Source organism: Anas platyrhynchos, chromosome 4 (assembly GCF_047663525.1).
Source record: "Anas platyrhynchos isolate ZD024472 breed Pekin duck chromosome 4, IASCAAS_PekinDuck_T2T, whole genome shotgun sequence".
NCBI classification, from domain to species: Eukaryota; Metazoa; Chordata; class Aves; order Anseriformes; family Anatidae; genus Anas; species Anas platyrhynchos.
Genome location: NC_092590.1, coordinates 45,151,574 through 45,170,882, shown reverse-complemented (window position 1 = coordinate 45,170,882; position 19,309 = coordinate 45,151,574). Strand labels below are relative to the sequence as shown.

Here is a 19,309-nt window from a genome sequence, read left to right as displayed (position 1 = left end):
AACCAAGAAGAACATCCCTTATTTTCTCCTGGTCAAAGAAGTCATGGATCGGTCTTGTGTCTGGAAATTTTATTTTGTAAATACCACTGCTATAATATTTATGAACATTAGTCACATGAATGCAGAAATAGCACTTTAAAGTTATAAATCAGTATTGAAATTATCAGTTGTTAACAGGTAAATAGTAATACAATTCTTCTCTAATGTGGATTTAGAAGATATAAGTCTATGCTTAGTCCTTCCGTAAGCTTAGAGGATATTGTCTGATATGGTATTTTCCTTTTTGTTTACATAAAGACCAAAACACAAGGCAGTAATTTCATGGAGCATAAAAGACAAAATAAAACTAACAAACCAATGAAAGGTTGCAAACATAAATATATGTATATATTCTTCCCAATTAGTCTTTTTATAAATACTTATGATTGTGACAAATGGTATTTAATATGTAATGATCATCTGTGTGACTGTGTTTCCAAATACAGGGTTTTCTTTGGGCTGTGTGATAGTTTAGATGTCTGCCACCTCTGTTTGCTAATACCATCTTGTCTTTGAGAGGGAATTTTATTAGTGAGTTCCTAAATAGTCCATCTTCAAATAAACTAAATTATGGCAGGTATAAGCACAGTGCGTGCACATATTAACCATTGCTTTTCGTGATCCAAATGGAATACGTGTTAGATACATTTAGCACAGGCTGCTGCCAGGACATGAGCATGGTCTTACATCCATCTTAAAGCTGATCTGTATGAACAAAGGTTGCATCACTAAAGAATTAAATCCAGAGCATTTAACAGATTCTGGAAGAAGGAACAGCATTCTTGTAGTCGGTGTGTCACCTCACAGTTCTTCCCAGGTGAACGTTATTTTTCCTGGAACAAAGCATGCAAGGCTTAGAGAGCTTTCAACAAACCAGTGTCTCTGACCTCTCCTGGACAATGCATGTGCACGTTCTGCACGCTCCTGTTGCAGATCACAGCAAGGAACACAGAAGGGAAAGGAGTTGTCTTATCTAACACGTATGAGCAATGTGCAGAGTAACAGAGATGCATATGGAAGAAAATCTGCAACAAGTTGCAGAGCCACCTTATGAGCTTGCATAAAGCTTACAAGTTTGTACAGCCCTTAGGAGGTCGGCTGACAAGCCCAGCTCTTAGACAGTATTTGAGAAACCTGTTTTTTTTCACTCCTTTATCTTAAATCTCATTTTGGGATCGTTTAATACTGAACTGATACGAGGTTTAAAATCCTGCCACACAAGTGTGGCATTATTTGCAACGAAAAAGCAAAAAAAAAAAAAAAAATCACGGATATAATAATATATATTTTTTTCTAATAGCTCGCAAGTTTAAAATCAGTTTGCCTGAGGAAGCACCATTTGAAAATGCACACAAAATAATAGACTTTACAACTCTTTAGAAAGATTTTTAAAATACAAATATTTTTCTGCAAAATGCAAGTTAGCAGCAAACAGTTAGGAAATTGGAATCTTGCTCAAATCCTGACATACATATTCCTATTGTGTCATAATGAAAACTAGATGCAAGCTTTTGGGACAAGAACAGCATCTGTTCATTCTGTAGAGCATTTTCTTCACTTGCATTGATGGAGAAGGAAGAGTTTGTCTTTAATTGGTTAAAATGTTTTGTCATGCGCATGCCCAACAGCTGGGTTCTCAATAGGTTTTCCTCTTACGAGAGTAGCTAAAGAATGAGTGGACGGCAATTCTAAGTTTTCTACAGATGCAGTAATGAAATTAATTGCAGCCAAATTTTTAGTGCTAAATAACTAATGCATTTTTAATACAAAACGGTTGTTTGGGGAAAAATACACTCAAGCTTCTCACTACAACCAAAGCCATGTGTAACTGTACTGAGTAGGCATTACATTGCTTATGTGTATATGGGGGCAAAAAGTAGTCTGTAAATATTTTTTTAAATTATGCCTTTTGCTTTTTTGCTGACCAGATTAAAAGTGGGAAAGTGCATTATGTATCTGATGCTGGAATTGCTGGGAAAGTGGAGAGAAATATCCCAGAAGTATACACTGCGGATGGCCAGTGGCATTCTGTACTCATTGAGAAGAACGGCTCTATCACTATCCTGTCGGTCGACAAGACTCATAGCCGAGACATCCTCCATACCACGCAAGATTTTGGTGGACTAAATGTGCTTACCATTTCTTTGGGAGGAATCCCACCAAGCCAACCTTTCAAGAGCACAGTTGCAGGTATTATTATTATTATTATTATTATTATTATTATTTTTTAAATATAGTGCACATGAGCACATTTGAGCAGACAAAGGGTGTCTGTTTGCTTAAAGGTTGCAGAAAGTACTGTAATTCTTTATCAGTAACTATATACTTCCACACTTTGCCAGGAAAATTGCAATTCGAATGAGTAAGGATTGCAAATTTTTCTTCCTTTAATATACACTGCAGCCTTGTTATTTTGAAAAGACGGCATTCCATCTGCAGATCTTGTTGGAGGCAGGGTTAGGGTTTGCTTGCTTGTCTGCAAATGAGTTGTAATGATTTTGTTATGTTAATGGAGAAGAAAGGACCCATTCTCTACCTGGATCAGAATCTGGAAAATCAAGGCAAACCTACTGAGGCAAAAATTCTAAATGAGAACTTTGTCTCTGTAGGGGTTTGGTAAATACTGCAGGATTTAGCCTGTTATTAATATGATTAAAATATTTTCTGAAACTCCAACTTCCTTCTCCTTTATCCTGCTGTCAGATGAAGAATAGGATTTATTTCTGAGCAACAGAAACCAAGGACAATAAAGAACCACCCTCTGACCAGCATCTAGCTGTAAAACCAGTAAATCAGTCTCCCTTAAGAGTTAAAGCAACTGTCTTAGACCCTGGCAAAAGATGTAGATAACATATATTTGATATTATTCCCCCAGTAATAAGTAAAGATGGAAGTGATTTTAGCTAGAAACTGTGAGATATTCCAGACAATACAGGCATAGGTTTCACAAAGTTTTTTATATTAAAAGATTGTCCTGACTATAAGAAATGCGACCAGATAAAGTAACTTTGAAAGCTGCAAATTCACACTTCACATTTGTGTATTGTGAACTGTTTTGAAATGTGGTATGAAATCATATGAATGCTATGCTTACCTTTACCCTTTTTACATGTATGTTTTATGAGCAGTGTATGCATGGAAAAGCCAAAGAGGCTTTTAAGAAAGCTGGAACAAAGAAAATTGAGGACACTAAGTTCTCACTGTCTAATGCAGCAGCAGACAAGTTATGATTGCCTGCCTTCCACTATGATAGTATAATCCAAAATCTCATATTTGTATGATGTTTTTTTTTTAATACTGGATTACAATGTGTACAACATACCAAGGATTTACAAGGGGGAGACATAAAACTCTGCATGAACTCAGATGGTCAAAAATATCTGAAGCACTGTTAAAGGCAGACAAAAACATACATGGATGATGATTCCAGGGCTGTGAAGCTGGGATATCCAATGTTTTCAAACCTGGGTAGACCTGACAAAATCCCAGTTGCTGTGTATCATGTCACTGCTGAAAGGGACCACCAAGCACGAGGCAAGCTAATCCTCCATTTTGCTTGGTCTCCAAAGTGAACCTAAATCCTCAATTTCCTCTTTATTTGGGAATGTGAAAACAGGAGAAAATGAAAATATAAGTAATGCTGAAATAAAATACAGCTCTTTCAAAATGGAAGTAATACAGAAATAACATGCTTGCTTACAAAAATGTCTTTGGACTTTCATGTCCCTTTACACTATATGACTTGCATCTCTGAGTAAAGCTTACTTGATGTTGATGCCCACTCATATTTCATTTCTGACATCAGAAAGCGTTCAAATTTTAAAACATCCTTTGAAGCTTATAAATACATAACAGCACCTCATACAACTCAAGTATATTTGCTTTTTCAGGACAGTCAACATTAATAACTTTAATCTCTGCATTAGCCATTTTTATGGAGATTTCCACAACTATTCATGAATTTACTATTCATAGTGGCTATTCTCTCATTCACGAAGTACATTTGCAGAAATTAAACTTCCCCTGACACTAATGATGCATGGAATATTTGCTCTTTTTTATTGTTTCACTCAAGTGCAGTGCTTCAAAACTGAGTAGTGTCACTTTCCTGCTCCTTGTAGATTATTTCTGAAGCATAATAGCTGATAAATTTGGTCTTAAATATTACTTTCCTGTAAACCTGGCACTGTGAATGGTATGCCAAGGACCATCCCTCAGAAGTTAAGGAGAAAGAAACATGTTTCTTACAGCAATCGCACATGTTATACCTGGGAGTATAATTTGCAGTCAAATCTGTGCATACCATTTTGTCACAGCTCTGAGCAGAGGTCAGCGTTAGGTTGTACTATACCAAAACCGTTGCAGAAAGGATTAACTCTTAGGAACACAGAGAATTATTAGGCTGGCAAAAGACTTCACACACAACTGCACAAAGGCCGGGGATAATCCATCTCTGTGGGCTCTTGCAGCACTGAAACTGCATCACCTCTGGCAGGGTAGCACTACAACTAAGCTACAGGAAGTTTAGGAAAAGCTCCGTTTAGATTCGGAGGCATACAAGTATTGCCGTGAGCAGCGCCCTTCCTAGCACTGTAAGACAGGAGGCTTAGCTGAAGCACAACAGGCAACTTCAGCTCTGAAAGGGTAAACTGGAAAGAACACAAGGGAAATCATAGCTAATGTTTTTTGTTAGCACAGCCAAGCCAGCTGTGAACAGGTTTCTCTACATGTGGATGATAAGAAGTTATAGAAATATGGGAAAATTAGAAAAGGAAAACATTCACATATATTGAATGAAGTCATTAGAGGAAATATTTGTTCAAATTCATTTGAAATATATTAAATACTATTGGAAAAGATGTTTCCCTATAGTAACCATTTGAATTCTTGGCTTACTTACTGAAATAAGTGGAGCCATTCATTTAGCTTCAATTAAATGGGTCTATAAATTGAAAATTAATTGAGTTACTTTAATGATATATTTTTAGAAAATATAATGTTTCTGCAAAATCCAAAGATCTCATTGCATAGTATTTTGGCAAAATGGTTGCTTAATATTTTAGCAAGATAACTTTGCTCTAAGGGGAAACTACTTTGTAATAAAGATCTGAGAATGTTCTTCAGACTTCCTTTGATGAGCCTATCTGTAAGAAAGGCAAGCTATAGGCACCAAAGCATCAATTTGCATGCAAAGCTCAAATCTAATCTGCTCAGCAAGTGACACAGTTGAGGTTATGCGTGGGCAACTTGTTTTTACCCAAAACACATTTTTTCATTTCATTTCATAGTATGTTTTTCCTTCGTTTGAACTATATTGCCAGTTTCCAAACTTGAAGTACATATTTCCTAATCAGGCAGTAGTTCCTCCTCCTGTGCAGCTTAGATAATTTCTAAAACCCAAAGCAACATTTTGAATTATATGTAGGCTTCTGCTAACATTTGCCTGTTCTTTCAAAGCAATGGAACTGCCAAACATTTTGCAGGGCTTCTAGAAAACAAGATTCGTTTGTTTTAGTTTCTTAATTGCAGGTTTTAATACATTTTGTTTATTCACATTAGAATACTTCTGTTGCTTTAAAATCTTAGCGTTGAAGTTAAAAGCCTTGACCTCTTTGAATTCTGATTTGGCAGACTTAAAAAAAAAAAAAAAAAAAAGTATTTTTTGTAAGTTATAAAAGTTACATCAGAAGCTCCAGGGATGAGTAGCCTTTACTTAACCTTCTCTTGCTTAGAAGCAGATTTCAGTTCCATTTTAATATGTACCCCCCCAAAACTGTCAAGTTTATGAACAAAATAGTCATTACAATCAAGAGGAAATATTTAAAGAAAGCAAGAAAACATTTCGTACACCATACTCTAAATGATTCAACAGATTGTTAGATAGTGAAACATCTGAACAGTCCGTCCTTCAGGTGAAACAAGTGGAGTTACTCCAAATTACACCAATGTCCTTAATATCACAGATATTTCTACATTAATTACAGTGGAAGGTAAAAATGTGGGGAAGCAACCATAAGCTCAATACACCCAAGATGCACTTGTGAAGGTAAGGAGGCTTTGTGTAGTAACTAAATGCACAATTTGCCCCACATGCTGTTTAATATAGCATCACAAAAGAAAGCTGCCACCTCCATCATGGCCTCGGGTTTTGCAATTTGTTGCCGGTGTGTTTGTTTTACCTTTTGTTCCAGGAGGTAAAACACATACTGCGAGGCTTCTAATCTGATCAATAGCAGGCTTTCCCTTTAGCATGGCATCAATGCTCAGAGTTTCTTATGCGTCTTCTGACAGTGCATGCTCAATCTCCAGATCCCAAAGTGACTGCTGCTTTCTTTCCTAGGCTTCGACGGCTGCATTTCCTACATCAAGTACGGTGAGGAGAGCCTCCCCTTCACCGGCAAGCACAGCCTCGCCACCCTCTCCAAAACAGACCCCTCGGTTAAGATTGGCTGCCGTGGCCCCAATGTCTGTGCCAGCAGTCCTTGCTGGGGCGAGCTGATGTGCATCAACCAGTGGTACGCCTACCAGTGCGTCCCGCCGGGCGCCTGCGCCTCCAACCCCTGCCAAAATGGAGGCAGCTGTGAGCCCGGGCCGCACGCTGGCTTCACCTGCAGCTGCCCCGAGGCCTATGCAGGGCGGAGGTGTGAGACAGTGGTGGCGTGCCTGGGGGTCTCCTGCGGCCCTGGCCATGTCTGCAGAGCAGGGCTCAGTGGTGGCCACGTGTGCCTGCCGTCCCCACACCCTGCTGAGATGTCCCTTCCCCTCTGGGCCGTGCCGGCCATCGTGGGCAGCTGCGCAACAGTGCTGGCACTGCTGGTCCTCAGCCTCATCCTCTGCAACCAGTGCCGAGGGAAGAAGTCAAAGGCCCCAAAGGAGGAGAAGAAAACAAAGGAGAAAAAGAAAAAAGGAAGCGAGAACGTGGCATTCGATGACCCTGACAACATCCCGCCCTACGGTGATGACATGACGGTCAGGAAGCAGCCCGAAGGGAACCCAAAACCTGATATCATTGAAAGGGAAAACCCCTATCTCATCTACGATGAGACCGACATCCCTCATGCCACAGAGACCATCCCCAGTGCCCCTCTGGCCTCCCCCGAGCCTGAAATTGAGCACTATGATATTGACAATGCCAGCAGCATTGCCCCCTCGGACGCCGACATCATCCAGCACTACAAGCAGTTTCGGAGCCACACGCCCAAGTTCTCCATCCAGAGGCACAGCCCGCTGGGCTTTGCCCGGCAGTCCCCCATGCCCCTGGGAGCCAGCAGCCTGACGTACCAGCCGTCATACGGCCAGGGCTTGAGGACAACGTCTTTAAGCCACTCGGCCTGCCCTACTCCCAACCCCCTGTCTCGGCACAGCCCTGCGCCCTTCTCCAAGTCGTCCACTTTCTACAGGCACAGCCCAGCTAGGGAGCTGCACCTCGCCATAAGGGAAGGGAGCCCACTGGAGATGCACAACGATGTCTGCCAGCCCGGCATTTTCAACTACGCCACTCGGCTGGGGAGGAGAAGTAAGAGTCCGCAGACCATGGCGAGCCACGGCTCCCGACCAGGCAGCCGCCTGAAGCAGCCCATTGGGCAGATCCCTCTGGAGTCTGCTCCTCCGGTGGGGCTGTCCATCGAAGAGGTGGAGAGACTGAACACCCCTCGCCCCAGAAACCCCAGCATCTGCAGCGCCGACCACGGCCGGTCCTCTTCTGAGGAGGACTGCAGAAGGCCCCTGTCCCGGACGAGGAACCCGGCCGACGGCATTCCCGCACCCGAGTCCTCCTCTGACAGCGACTCCCACGAATCCTTCACGTGCTCTGAGATGGAGTACGACAGGGATAAGCCCATAGCCTACACCTCCAGGATGCCCAAATTATCCCAGGTCAACGAGTCCGACGCAGATGACGAGGACAATTACGGTGCAAGGCTGAAGCCCCGGCGGTACCCCGGCCGCCGAGGGGAGGGAGGGCCCGTGGGGGCACAGGCGGCTGGCACCGGGGAGAGCTCCCTGCCTGTGAAGCTGGGACAGCAGGCAGGAAGCTTCAACTGGGACAACCTCTTGAACTGGGGCCCGGGCTTCGGGCATTATGTAGATGTTTTCAAGGATTTGGCATCACTTCCTGAAAAAACAGCAGCAGCAGCAGCAGCGAGTGAAGACAGCAAAGGTGGTACAACAAAGCCTGTTTCCAAAGAGGGGGAAGCAGAACAGTATGTATAGGCTTTGTCTCCAGGTATTGCCGCAGGGCAAGGCCACGGGACGGTCAGACCATTGTATGGCTGTAGGAAAGGAAAGGTCAGCATTCGCACCCCAGGCCAGTTTGGTTGGAGGAGACTTTGAAAATAATAACCATTATGCTGCTGAAAGAGACTTAAAACATTTTTAATTTAATTATGCTCGGATGAATTTATTTCTCCTGCATGCAATGTATTTGAAAACAAGATATTTGGCATGCAGCTTTTTAAAAGGGTTTCCTATTTACCATTGTTTGGTTTGTGATTCTTAAATTAATAATGCTTTGTTCTGAAAATGAACTAATTTTTTTTTTTTTAATTGTGAAGGATGTGCATATTGTCTCCAGCTACTAACGTGTTTTACAATGCAAAAGTATTGAGGATTTAATTTTCCTTAAGAAGTGCATGGAAGAAGGATGATGAATGAAGGAATTACAGTAGTAAGGTGTCTCAGAAAACATAACTACCATATCCTGCAGTTGCTCACATGTAAAGATTATGGAAGAAATCAGCTTGAGTAATTGCTGGCAACAGTGCTGTAAGTGTTATTCCATACAAGAGGTGCTTGAAGCAGCTCAAGCTGGTCAGCACTTTAGGAGATATTGTTCTTTTCAGCTTGTTAATTTGTTTGGGGGCTTTTCCGTCTTCTTTTGGGGATTTTGTTTTTTATTTTTTAATTGACAAAGTTGTGTGAGAGCTTCTGAATCTCTGTAAAATATTTGGGGATTATCAACCCTGCTCCTTGCCTGCCCCACCTCAGTGCTTCCAGTGGAAGGGCAGTGCTCAGCATATGTTAGCACAGCACAGCCAGGTCACCTGGCTCACAGCATCATAATCAAGGGGAACGAGGAAAGAAACTCCATTTCCACATCTCTTGGTCTCTCATCGTAGCTGTGCAGCTGCTGCAGCCCATGCTTCTCCCCAGATCCCATTGTCCCATCTGTACTCTGGAAAGGTAGTAGTAACACTCACCTACCTCACAGGGTTGTTGTGAGGACTAATTAGTTAACTCATCTGAAGTGCTTACACATTATAAAGCACTATAATAAGTATTATCATAATTATTATTAAAGCACTGCCTAGCCTTTGTGACCTTTGGAGTGGCATTTTCTGCATTATATGATTTTCTATGATGAAAACTTTGAAGAATTATTTATTGTATAGAAAATTACTGCACTCTAGCATTTTGGAGCGGATATGAGGGAAAACTACTTGTAGACTCATTAATGTAGCTTACTGTTTGACCCAAATTCCCTAAGGTTTTAGGATAAGTAGAACGTCACAAAGTCCTTACATCTTCATGCAGATCTGATGAACCTATCGTACTGTGTAAAAACTTCAATTTTTTTTTTTTTTTACCTAAGCTGTGTTTTTTATATCGATATTTTCCTATGCTGAATAGTTTTCTTACTTTCAGGGAAGGTAAGAAAAATACCTTTTTTACATTTGTTACTTATGTAACATCCATATTTTTCACATTTTGATAAAATTGTAACATACTGTATGCTTTCTACTTGTAAATGCCAATAATAGAATTAAAATATTTATTTAAAATCTTTAGTGTGTGTTATTTGAAACCTTTCATGTGTCTATTTCTCATTCCTTGATCTTCGCTTTTATTAACTTTTATTACAGAAACTGGACTTCAAGAAGCAAGTTGGTGGTGTAAGATAGACGTTCAGTGTTCAGTCACAGTGAAGGCAGCACAAGTATCACTGTAAAAATTAAATTAGTCCCTCTGCAGAGTGGCAGCACCAGCCCAGCATGCTTCTTAAGGTACTGCCGAGTATCATAGGGTTCTTCCTCACAAAGGGACAAATTTTGCCCAGGGTGAGAGAAGCATTCAGTATATCTGTCTTTTACATCATGAATGGCCTTGATTGGTTCAAAAAGTAGCAGGTTTCACCTTTCTCAGGGAGATGGAGAAGAGTTAGTATTGCAGCATTGTGACATTGTCAAAATGTACAAAGTCTGCTTTCAGAGTTCTAATAACATAACAAAACTGCCTTTTAGTCCATATAGGATTATTAATAGGAACCAGTTTTATATTTGTTAATCAAGACTTCTATCTCTGTTCAAGCCTGAATCTTTCCAGTGGATAGTTATGAGTGTGAGAACAAGACTCTTCTGTAACAAAGCAGCAGTTGGACAATAAATAACTTCATTCCTGTATATTTATAAAAAAGTAAATCAAACTTAGACAACTCGTTGGAGAATGCAAACAGTGAGAAAGTTAAGACTACAGTACAAGCAAGAACTGAGTTCTGAAGTTACCATTTTTATTGATGGTATTTTGTTAAAAGAATTTAGAAGACGAATAACAAGTTTTCTTATCTGTTACTTGTTTGTTTTAGAGTTTTTTGGTCATGTTGTCTTGGAACCAGCAAAGAGGAATTGATACTCTCTTTAGGTAAAAATGCTACCAACTATGTTTTGCCCCACGAGAGTGAAAAGATAATGGGGCAAAGTAGCACACATTTGTATATAAGTAGTTTCTTCTGAAATAACTGAGATCCACAAATGATTTCTGAGTTTGAGAAGCTGCTGTAATTAAACATCTGTTAAAAAGCTGTATGTTTAGTTTGAATGTTATCCTTTAATACAAACTATACCACATTGAAGCATTGACTTCAGTAACACATGAAAACTTTAACAAATGAAATCATTTAAATATAACACCAAACATATTGAGAGCTACATTATGCCACTTAAATATTCTGAGATGATCAAAAAAATTTTGTTAAGGGAAAATTATGGCCTTGCACAAAATTTGTCATACCTTTAATACAGTTTGCAGTTTATTGAGTTGCAGTGCATTCTAAATGTTGACAGAGAAAATTATAGGTTTTGCTGATGTCCTTGTTTCTCTGTTTCTGAAAAGCATAGAGATGTTTTTGATACTTAAATATATCAATTTCTGTCTTGATTCCTTCATTAAGGTAATGAGACAAAGGCTCCAAGTGAATCATGTGAAACAGTCATTCAGAACTATTCAAGTTGTAAGGAGAAAGCTGCATAATTCCCCTGCTTCATCATCCAAACTGCATGGTCCTCTTTCAAAGTCTGGGACGTTATAAATCACATATCAGGAAAGGAAAACAGTCTGCACTGCTCACTTCAGTGCCCAGGAGCTTTCCAATATATCTTATGTCAGCAATGTGACTTTAATTGACTAGTCTTTCTGCAGTCAAGCAAGATTGTACTGTGGTTAAAGTTGTACTATTACTTGACTGTTTGCAGGACATGGTTGATGGTTTCTGCCATCAGCTGCATAGGACAAGACCGATTAATGGATGTTGTACATACATTACTCCAGGTATAACATCTACACATTTGCATGATCAAAAAATTCATATTAAAGCACACTTTAAAAAATATTTTAAATTTAAAATGCTAAAGTAATTTACACATTAAAAAAAAAATTACAATGAGTACTGAAATATTTTTGAATATTTGAAAAATAGAATGGCTGCACTGTAAAATTAGTGTATAATGTAACTCTTACAGGTAAAGACTCCTTATATCTCCCAGTTTCTTATTTTAATCACTCTTCTAATGACTGAGTTAAATGTCAAGGAGATCATTCCTGTACTCTCTTCAGCCCTGTGTCTTTTTGAATAAAGTCCTTTCCGTGTCTCCCCATAGCTCTGAGCTTGTGTCCAGTTTCAGTGATGGAGCATGCCATGCAGCCACCCTTTTGGGAAGCCAGGGCAGGACAGGGTACCCCTGTTGCACAGAACTGTAAGCTCCCCACCCCGTGCATGGGGGACTAGGACTGTCTCCCATCACTACTCTGCATGAACTGACATGGGCTCAGGCATGGAGATTTGCTCTGTTTTCTGCCTATGACCTCTGGGAGGAGTAGGATTAATGTCTCTGTTCCCAGTGCCTATTGCTTGGCCACTAGGAGCTTACAAAGACAAACTCTGGTTTCTTTCCTGTGGGATGAGGAAGGGAGCTGTGCCACTGTCCAGCTTCTTCTAGAGGGCTAGAGTTAATCTGTTATTGTCATCTCAGATGGGGATGTTTTCTCATAGTGATTAATCAGATAAAGATAGATGGGAGTATGTCACATTTACTCAGCATTCACTTGCACAGCTATGAAAGTGAAAACGCAACAGTCTTTAATAACTGTAGTTTCTGGTTGGCTCCTAAATTATTAAAAGATGTGAAATCTAGATTTGTCTGATTCAAAACTTTCAAATAGTTTTCATCTGTTATACAACTTGAAACACACACACACACACGCACAAAACAACAACAACAATAACAACAACAACAACAAAACAGGCACAATACATTAACAAGTAACATAAAGTCCCACATCCTTCTAGTGAAAACATCCCATGTCAACAAGCTGACTATGTATATGACTGCAGACTGCAGCCAACAACTCAAAAAGTATTGGTTAGCAGTGTGAAATCCAGCTGGGGATGTATTAGTTTGGCCTGGAAATAAGAAAGCTTGGGCTAGTGAGGAGTTGGAGATCTCACAGATGCCTTCAACAAAGGAAGATGGATCCAGGTGTTCTTCAGAGGTGTAGAGCAAAAGGACTAGAGGCACAAATGGCAGAAAGGTAAATTTCTGTTGAATGATAATGAAAACTATTCTGGCACTGGAAATAGTTAGGTGCTGTGAGAGGTTGCCCAGTGATGTTGTGGCATTCCTGTCACTGGACGTACTCAGAACTTGCTTGGACAACATGCTGATGAACCTCATCCAGCATCAAGGCTGGCCTTGTTTTGGACTGTATGACCTCTAGATGTTTCTTCCAGCCTAAGCCATCCTGTGATTCCAGGTAAGTCCAGCATCCTCCAGTTCCCCTTCTGGTTGTTATAGAAAGAAGCAGGAGAGACATGCTGTGCTGGGGCACCAGCCCTTTCTTAGCACTGAAACATTTGAAGATCTGTCCATCAGAGGCACAAATAAGGAATACAAAGGGCACCTTAAGATGATCCCAGCTCTGATGCTCTTCCTTAGACAGGGAGAACAGGATTGGCCTCACTGTCCCAAATCTGCAGTTTCTCTTCTGCATTAGGAAAGTAGTGGGCAGATGGCCTTGGATTCTCATTCCTGCCTGTGCTACAAAACCAACAACGATTAACCAGTTTGATTACTGGCTGTTTTAAGTTATCCTAGTTTCACTACAGAAATTTACTGTATTTTGTACGTTTCTTCTTTGTAACATTGATCATATCTAATTTTTGCCACCCAGCTCCTACAGGAGCTGAAGTATGCCTGAGACAATAAGATGTATTGTGTGCTTTTACTGTACAGACTGATAATCTCTTGTGCCACTTTAAAAGTAATGTCTTTTTTGTTGTATTGTAGATTATATTTCTTAAGCATAAAATTGAAATTATATTAGCCTTCATTGTGTTTTAAATTATTGCCATGTAAAAACCACTTTCTTAACTGAAATCCATAAAAGGCTCTAACTAATCTTTCCAATTGAAATTTGGGAGGGGGAATGAGGAAAAAAAGAGGAATCAGAAAAAAAAAAAAAAAAAAAGAGTTCCCATGTTTTAGTAGAACTGAGGGAAGAAGTAAGTGAACAGGTTGGTCTCTCTCTGCTTTCTCCTGTAAGTGTTCCCCCTTTCATCATTTTCCTTTTCCATGTCCATATACATATTCATTCAACAATCTTCCCTCTGATCTTTAAAGTCAGTGCATTGCTCATCCCAACGTTCTCACTTTGGTTTCCTGTAAGTGGCACTTAATGAGGGTGACTGACAGCACGTGTTCAGGTTGCCAGTGATCATCACAGCCTTTTTTTTTTTTTCCTGAATATTTGGATATTTACACTCAATTTGCTTTTCCTATACTTTGTATGAACCTCACCTTTTTCAAAGTCAAGCTTTGCACAATCCTTTCTGAGCTAAGTTGGATTCTTAGTCAATTTTAGAGTCTTCTCTTTTTCCAGGTGACTCCCAGATTTCAGCATCCTGCTGTATGGGGATAGTCAGCAGAGGATAGAGTGTTTCTACACTGGAGTTTTTTATAAAGTACCTTTATCTCTGTAAAAGGCCTTCACAAAGGAAATCTGCTACAGAACCACTCTACAATTTTATGGCCATGTGCATTTCATCTAGGAGCATGTTACAAAAATAAATGAATAATATCACTGTAATAGTAGCAGGCAAGTTTCTCAACAACTTCTAAACATAGTGGGGAAGAATCTACAAAAGCAATGCCAAAAGGTTTGGCAACCTGCTAAAACAAAACCACAGGGCATTTCAGTTGATTGCATTCTCCGCTGGGGAGAAAATATCGGCATCCATGTTTATTAATAATGATGAAAATTGCTTGACATTTAATCGGCTGATGGTGAAACACCCTCAGCAGGGACAGTGTAGAGCCAACCTGTGCGAGGTGTCCGTCAGAGCTGGCCATCTTGCAGGCCTCATCTGGGATCTTCTTCAGACCCAGAGCCTGAGGCTCTTACAAACACACTTCATGGTTTTCAAAAGCCTTAATTCAGGGCAAGATCACGAGTAATGCTATCTTGTGCCTCAGACTCAGGCGAAAGGCTGGTTCCCAGGGGTGACTGTAGTGATTCCACATGAATGACTGAATTCTGTTCCTCTAATTTGCCATTTATTGGCAGGGAGGAAAAAGGCTCTCAATCTGTTGTTCCAAGGAAGTGTTAAGTTTTGTGGGACGCAGTTTTCAGAAGTTTCCACCAACTTGGCTCCAGCTCCTTAAGCCTTTTTTCAGCTCAGCACTCATGAAGTGCTGTTTATGGCAATACCCTGTACAGTGCCTTACGCAAGTTAAACAGTGGCATGCTCTGCCTCTTCTCTGTGGCTGTTAGGGAACACACTGTGGCTTCTTGCAGCTCTACATCATCCCCTATCTTACACAATATTCCTGCTTCTCTGCTTTCGGCACAGGGCAAAATGAGAATCCAGAAAGATGCTGTTTTTCTCTCTCACTCTTACAGTCAGAAGGCACAGCTAGTGAGAGACAAAGAGTGAGTAGAAATAGGTCCTCCTTACCATTGGTAAACAAGAATCTTACTGACAATGCATTTAAGTTTAATTTAAATCTTAGAACATTTCAGGGAGTCATCAAAAGGTGTCAACTAGAAGAAAATCAAGATAAAAGCCCCACACCCCAAAATTTATTCCAGAGTCAGAACAAATCTCAACAGCATACCAACTAAAAGCTGAAGTTCTTACAGTCTTCTGTCTTACAGTCTTCTACAGACTTCTGCCTGTGTCCCAAGGATGACAGGCGCTATTGCAGATAACTCTGTGTCAACAGCTGTGTTAAAATTGTCAAAAGAAAGGGAGGTAGCTCAGGGCCAAATCATAAAGCAGTAGTCACTGGAGATCAGAAACTTCAGTGTGAAAAGATGTGCCAGACTGAAAAGAATGGAGAAAGAGAGATCCAAATGCGATGGAATTTCTCTGTGTTCTCTCAGGAACCTCCACCCCCGAAGAGCAAACCCATTTCCACAGTCAGCAAGCACAAGGCAACAGTTCAGGTGCGTGTGGTCAGCAACTGTTGTGTAGCCTGCAAAATATGTCGACTAAAACTGTCTCTACAAAGACATTTCTACTCATACATACACAAGCTTGTGTGTATACATAGCAACATATGTACACATTCATGAACATGCTTTCCATATGGCAATTAATACCTTGCAAATTCCCTGGCAAGACTCCATGATTGGAAAAGGGATTAGCAACCTCTCTCCCTCCCCCCAGTAATAAAATAAAAATAAGCCACTCTTCAGCATAAATGTGTATTCTCTTAAAATACTGGGACTTTTTCTGCATCCCATCAGAAAGGGAGCAAGGAAAATAAACAGGTCCCTGTCCTCACATTTGTTGGTTTATTTCCCCCGAGTCTTTTAAAAGCTGCAGCCTGATTTAGCAATTAGTGTTCATACTTGCACATCTCGTGCAATTAGCTAAAACAGCAAATTAGGGAATAAGAAATAAAAGTTAATATAAAAAACAAACATTAATATAAAAGAAAGCATACTGGATGAAAAATAGCCATTTTGGAGTCAATGAAAAAATGTACTTTGGTGTAATGACCAAGAATAATTCAAAATATTTAATTCATTTTAAAATACAGCTCCCTCTGAATAATGCAAGTCTTTATTAAAACACTTTGTTAAGCCTTGGCAAAGATACCATGAGACAGCTCTGTTTTGTAAGAATTTCTTGTAGTTTGTAGAAAGATAACTGAGAATTGGAATAGTTTGTCTCTCTTAAAACTACTGTTGCTAAGCATACAAAAATAAAAATAAAAAAGGAATAATTTTTTACACAGACTATAAAATCAGCTGGTAGAGTTTACTGCTTCCATCAGACTAGGCTGGATATTGCAGAGCTACATAACATTACATGGCAGGGAATACCATTTTTATAATTATGTGGAGGTAAGGCTGATGACATCCCCCCACTTTGTGGACAGGGGTTTACAACTGGCAAGATGTTTTTAGAAAGAAAACTATGATGCTGTTTTGCCAGAGGCTGGATACTGAGTTTGAAAAAGAATGGTGAGTTTTGAAACAGAAACACGTCTTCAGCATCAGAGCACTTGGACCAGGCTCCTGTCCCAAACGCAGCTGCTTGTTGAGTTATTGCCATGACAACATACATAATTGCCTGTGAATAATTTATATTCTGCCTAATATTTATTTGCGATATATAACTGCCTACATGTTTATTTACAAAGGAGAAAATGTTTTCACAATGGGACATTGACTGCCATTTTGTTCTGCACCTATTATTTTTACCAAGAAAAGCAGCAGGCAAAAGCTTTTCATCTTCTCAGTGTTCCTTTCATTCTTGCCCTTGTCCATGCTCTCCTTCAAGAGCTTTTTTTCTGAATAAGTCACTTGATCACTTAGTCACTTGAAGCACCATAGGTAGAAAACATTCTGAACAAACATTCCTGGTAACCACCAGTTATGCTTGAACCTTGTCCTCTCAATTTTGTTAGCAAATAACTTTTCAGCTAGGGCAAATCATGTGCTATTGTTGTTTGGGGCTTTTCTAATCCTGTTATATTTATGATTTGATCATTTTTTCTTTTCTAAAGTAGCTTGCAGCTTGAGTCATGTGAAAGAGGTGAGAAATATTCTCATTACTTCAACATGACTGAATTTTTTTGATTGAAGTTTTTAATTGGAGTGAAATTTTAGGTTACCTTAAATAATATGCACTTTGACTTCTTTTTCTTAGTCTTAGCAGAAATTCTGTTTACTTTTTTATTACTATTGTTTATTATTACTATTTATATATTTTTTGGAACTCACTTGGTTTTCTCAATATAATTTTTGTTCACTCGTTCTTAGCATTAAAACCTGCAGCATTATTTTTGTTAAGCTAATCTGTGGATAGCAAGGCAAGTGAAACCTTTCAATACTGTTCAGCAGATTGTGGTGAAGGGGGCCCTTCTTTCTGGCTGATTTGAGTACACATAGTGAATGATTGTATCTGACAAGTTTCTGAAGCTTTGTCAAAGTTTCCTTTGCCTTCTGATTTGAGTTGCTTCTGTTTTAATTTTAAGATGTCCCTGGATGTTTGTCACGGGGAATAAACTTGGCTGTTCATTTTAAGTTACATTCAATACTCTGAAAAAAGAAGTGGAATATGACAAGTTTGTAATTCTGTCAATTTTTCTTTTTCCATCCATGAAATGGCTAGACATGTACATATCTAACTGTTCTGCTGGTGCAGTACACTATGTCCTAGATTTTTAATAGTGTTTGTCTGCAGCCAGCTTAGGAGTCTAGGCTTGGGGCTTTTTTATGCTTATAAATGAACTTTATGACTTTTGTAGAGCAAAAAGAGTACTTAACCTGGCAAATGTCAGAGACAAGAGAAGAGCTGTGGTATACACAGCAATTAAGAGAACTTGTTCCATATTGTCTCATCAGCATTTCCCTGCCCTCTGTCAGTAGATGATGTCACTTTGTGAAAAACAAAGCAGAGAAGTCTTTAACATCTGAAAAGCAAAGGTAATAAGGAAAACTGTAGAGTTCCTTTACAACATGCATCAGGTTACAAAGCTAACACCTGCCCTTAGTAAGTGTTTCTAATTAGGCCTAATAGTGCAGGTTCCTGTGTGTAACTGCCTCCTCCCATGCTTTGCTCTGAAGGCTTGGTAAAATGGGCGCTTCTCCACTGAAAGCAGGGGCATTCTGCGAGGTATAGCAGCTGAAGGGCTCACTCCTGATGGGTAGGTAGATACGAACAACAGTACAAAGTGCCTCTCCTCCTAAGATACCAGCTGCACAAAACATTGACTCAAATGTGTAAAGTGCCCATATTAGCAATTATCCTGGTGTAGCTCAGACACACCAAGTGTTTCTCATCTAATTAATTAGACCCATTATCCACAAATGACTGTTGGACTAAGCTATTAGGCAGAGCATCAGTGTGTCAGCTGCTGCCTGTTCCCTTGTAGACACGTCTCAGTGGCTATAGGCTGCTGTATTTTGGAATCAACACAGCATGGGCTCAGTTGTACTTCTGAAGCAGTGAGTCAGAAAAGATGCAATCTGGCAACAGGTGAGCAGAGAAGCAGCACATCAGGGGAAATCTGTGCCTTTCAAACCCACGTGCTGACACACGTGGTAATTGCGTTGTTGGACAAGATGCCCCAGCCTCTTAAAAAGGCAGCTGACTTGGCAAAGGCACAGTGCCCACATTTGCAAAGGCTCGTTTACCTTCCCCCACTACTGCCAAATGTTTAGTGTGTTAATTACGCTCTCTGTTGCTATAAAGGTGTAGTGGAGCTTGTCTAGCAGCTTTTTCAAATTGGATCTCACCAAAATGTACCATTGTGTTTCTGCAGATCTGTGTTTCATGTAACTTACCTCTGTTCAACGGCTTATTTTATTTTGTTTTAAAAGTTGATGCTAATGCCTGAGCTGATTTATATCCACTACATGTCTGGTCCTGGTCTCAGTGGGAAGATGGCAATAAGAAGTTATTCTTGACAAGGCAAGTCGAAAGATTTCCAAGGTTACAAATGAAAATGAATTCCCAAGTTACACGCATCAGTGGTCCACAAATGTT

General features: G+C 40.0%; 1 protein-coding gene across 1 annotated transcript in view; it reads left to right on the top strand.

The window, feature by feature from the left end:
* The window catches only part of FAT4 (FAT atypical cadherin 4), a 143,029-nt gene extending 134,450 nt beyond the window's left edge, over window positions 1-8,579 (top strand). Inside the window, exons 16-17 of the mRNA XM_027456795.3 lie at window positions 1,968-2,229; window positions 6,380-8,579. Coding sequence (XP_027312596.3) covers window positions 1,968-2,229; window positions 6,380-8,250 — 2,133 coding nt within the window. The 3' untranslated portion in view covers window positions 8,251-8,579. The remainder of the gene's footprint in view (window positions 1-1,967; window positions 2,230-6,379) is intronic.
* The last annotated feature ends 10,730 nt before the right edge of the window (window positions 8,580-19,309 follow it).